The 4,267-nt window shown below is 37.1% G+C and overlaps 1 protein-coding gene across 1 annotated transcript in view; it reads left to right on the top strand.

Moving 5' to 3' along the window:
- The window catches only part of LOC103476394 (angiomotin-like), a 52,044-nt gene that overhangs the window by 22,129 nt on the left and 25,648 nt on the right, over nt 1-4,267 (top strand). Inside the window, exon 2 of the mRNA XM_008428705.2 lies at nt 2,948-3,008. Coding sequence (XP_008426927.1) covers nt 2,948-3,008 — 61 coding nt within the window. The remainder of the gene's footprint in view (nt 1-2,947; nt 3,009-4,267) is intronic.

Raw genomic sequence — 4,267 nt, 5'->3', positions numbered from 1 at the left:
CGGCTGAAACTATGCTGTACTTCCCGTTTCTATTTTCCCTACTGCTTTTTGACAACTACTAAGAATGACCACTAGATGGCATTGTTTAGCACAAATTAGATAACAAAACAGTGAACATAACAAGGCACAATGACGGATCAGCGCATTTAATCGATCATAACACGCTTTTTTGTTACTGGAAACCATATTCAAACATCTATCAAAGCTACATTTGTAAACAATTGTATTTTTTAAGTATGTTTTTAATACATAGTTCAGCATATTTAAATATGCTTAGTGGCTATAACAATAGAATCGGAATGGAATATTCTGAAATTGATGTATGATGAGAATATTAAAAAGCACACAGCCGTTCATACTTTATTTAATAAGTTATTTAGTAATATCAATACAAATTTATATAACTATACAAACACAAGTAAATAATGATTAATGGCACAAATAAATGATTAATACTGACTAATATATATTGGATATATGTTTATATGTATATATATATGTTTTTCAGCCGACGAATTCTAGCTTCAGAGAGATTCAGCAGCTGAGATTGAGTCCAAAATCCGATGCGAGACTCATCACGTGCTGTACAGTGAATCCGTCTCTCTTTAAAGATATTTCCCTCTTCTTTCTCACATCGTACCTTTAGGAAACCTTCAAAACATAAACGGAAGATTTGGGAGCTATCTTACTTTTGACAGAGTGAAAGAATTTACATATAAATAATAGTCTTTACCGCCTGTTTAAACTTTGCTGGTGAATGTTATAACACGTAATATAGGTTTTATATAATATATGTTATATTGTTTCATTTCTAATATAGGCTCTTGTGTCAGATAATCTAAGTCAATGTTAGAGAATAATAAATTTTTTTAGATTTATGGAATCTCAGCCTTCATAGCGGAGCTGAACCCGTATTACACCAAGAACTGTAGCTAATATTAGCTGGTATCTCACCGGTGGACATAAATACAGTAAAGTAATATTCTAATCACAAAATATACACAATAAAATGTCCATCTTACTTGTGAAATGTTGTTTGTGGAGCCTCACATCAATAGTCCATCGATCCGAACAACAATATCCCTCAGTGCTGAGGCATTTGTTGTTTTGGTTGAGCAAAGTAGGAGGGACGACCTCTCCAAGATGGCTGCCGTATTTATTGCGCCGGAGCAGCCAATGCGGGGTCTACTCTTATATTATGTCTATGCTTCTCTGCCCTTATAAAAAAAAAGAAAACACGAAGAAGAATCAGCTCCTCTTAAAGGTTCAGCACAATTCCACAGCTATGGAACATCTTTAGTAAATAACTGATTTTGCATAAAACCATATTAATTGAAAAGGAAAAATAAATCATCTTACAGGTAGATTAGCAAAAGGGACAAAATATCCCGCTGCAGACCAAATTTGTAGTCAAACAGTATTGTAGTAATTGTGACACTAAACGGGACTAATGTCTTGTTTATAGTATGGTAACAATATTGGAAACAGCAAAAGTCATTTATGTTAATATGTTTGATTAATATAGAGGCTCAATTAAATAAAATTTACCGTAATCCTCTGAGAAATAAAATACGCAGGTATGACGGATTTATAAGAAATCTGCTGAGTAAGCAGTATGTGACGTGACATCGATGTGCGCATGCGCATTACCATAAGGTATGCTGGATTTATGGGTAGGACACATAGTCGGCTCTAATGCCTCTAAGCGTTAGTTCCGCCTCCCCCCTCCAGTGCTCGGAGGTTCACTTAGGCCAGGGCTGGGCAAATCCAGGCCTCGAGGGCCGGTCTCCTGTAACTTTTAAATGTATCTCTACTTCAACACACCTGAGTCAAATAATGAGGTCATTAGCAGGACTCTGGAGAACTTGACTGCACTTAGGAGGTGATTCAGTTACTGGATTCAAGTGTGTTGGACCAAGGAGACATCCAAGAGTTGCAGGAGGTCCTCGGGGACCAGGATTGCCCACCCCTGACTTAGGCTCTAAGTACCCGTGACTTAGGCTCTAAGTACTTAGGCTCGAGCACTTGAGGAGGGAGCGGTAGAGAACGGCTGGCCGAAATTAGCGTTCATAAATTGGATCAACCTTGAGCTAAACGCCGCTTACACCGGGGAGCGTCAATATCCAATTTGAAGCTAACTTCACTGTGGTATCAACGCATGCACGATTTGAGCTCCAAATTATGCCCCGCCTCTTCCGTGACAACTCTCACACATACCAAAAAATGAGTTTCTCTCACACATGCAAAAAATTTGTCTTTCACACAGAAAAGTACTAGTCTCATCCCCATTCATTCATTCCATTCAGCCTAGTGTTATTTTACACACATACATTTTCGACCTATCACTCAGAATAGTATGTGTGTGTGTGTGTGTGTGTGTGAGAGAGAGAGAAAAATTGTATGTGTGTGTGACATTTTAATAGTATGTGCAATTTTAATATTTTGTGTGTGTATGAGTTTTTAGTAGTGTGTGAGACAAAACATAGTTTTTGTCCTAAACTGCCCCTCGTAGTAACAAGCATGCAATATAAATAAAATGGCCCATACACTTTATCTAGTCCCAGAAGACTTCAAAGTTCTTTCCACTACAATCTGTCACTCACTCTTTCATGCTCACCTACACGTACACTGCTGGTGTACGTGTAGGTGTGTAAACGCCTGCAAATTTAATGTAACTGCTTATGTTTCACCACAAATTGACTATCTAACTAAATAAATGAAAGTACATACATAGTCCTAATGTGGTTAGAAATACAAACTTGTGTTTTTATTATATGTTCATAAAAACCAGTGCAGTTTGATTTCCCTCCCCCTCATGTCCCCAGCAAATGTCGGAAAGCTGAATGCTATGAAAAAATAACCCAGTCACCGGACACTCCTCTTAAAGAAAATGATTGAAAATCCTTTTAAAACAGGCATTTTCCCTTTTTGTCTCATTTACCTACAGATGTTTCGGAAAAAAGCATCTTCATCCTTGAGAGTGACAAGGATAACGGGAAGCTCAACATGTAATAATCTTTTCCTCTTTGTAAAATGGGTGTAAAGTGTTAGACATTCAGCTTTGTCAGTAGAAACCATTATTATTATTGTCAATTCTTTCACTTCTCCTTAACTGGATTCAGAACTCTGGTTGTTTTACCCAATACTTTTTCTGACCACTGAAAATGTTGTGAAATTTAAAATACATCTGGGTTGGTTTCTTCAACATTGTTGAATGTTGAATTAAAATGCATGCTTATGTCTTAAGGTGAATATTTCTAATTTCTTTGACTCAGCTTTGGAAATGTTCAAATGATGTATGTTGTAACTTTGTAAGTGTGAGCTGTTTGCTTTTTCATATTCTGAAAAGCCTTTGTCACTTTATCTTTTTTAAGAACATTTTTGGTACTAGTGCCCTTTATGTGACAGTAATTTGACAGGAAGTTGGCAGAGAGATGGGAAGGGGAAAGACATGCTGCAAAAGAGCTGAGGATAGGAGTCAAATAAGTACAGCTGCGTTGAGGTCTAGCTTCTGTATAAAGGCATCTACTCTAACCACTGTGCCATGAGACACCCCAACATCATCCTTACATTTGACAGATCCAAAATACTTTTACCTCTAGTACACACATGAACTTGATAGAAGCCATTCATTCAAAAATATTGGAAAAATTCAGGTTCAGATAAAAAAGAGGACATTACGCATAACATAACAGAATGCTACAGAATTTGATGAGTTTCATTTAAAGCTAATTCAGAATTACAGATTAGACTTTCCAGGCATTGGTTCTGTACTACAATATTATTATTGTTGTTATTTTGCCATATAAATTCAACACCGGTCAATTTAAGCTAATCAAATTGATGGTGTAGGGTCTGAGAATATGAGGATGAAGACTATACTTTAACAATGCTACTTAACCTTATTCTGATCAAGGTTTTTGTTGGCAAGGTGAGAGGATGTGTGCACCAAAATGTTTGTTTTCTTGTAATTTCAGCCATTTTGGGTAGATAATTTTTTTTTTTTACAGTGCATATTAAAAAAATAAGACCATGATTTTTTTTATTGTTTTTCAAAATAATGTGGCTAATACAATAAAGTGTGCTATTCAGTGGCGCAAAAAGTGGGTATGCAGGGTATGCAACGCATAGGGGCGCAGCACCAGAGGGGGCGCCAAAACCCCGTCTGGAGGGGGCGGCACGCCGATGTTCTCCCATACATTTCAGCGCGCCTTACCTCGCGCACATAACGAGGTAAATGTAGCGAGTTTTACCTTTCACGTATCGT

Source organism: Poecilia reticulata, linkage group LG14 (genome assembly GCF_000633615.1).
Source record: "Poecilia reticulata strain Guanapo linkage group LG14, Guppy_female_1.0+MT, whole genome shotgun sequence".
NCBI lineage: Eukaryota > Metazoa > Chordata > Actinopteri > Cyprinodontiformes > Poeciliidae > Poecilia > Poecilia reticulata.
Note: the sequence above shows the minus strand (reverse complement) of the source record. Positions and strands in the feature narration are given on the sequence as shown.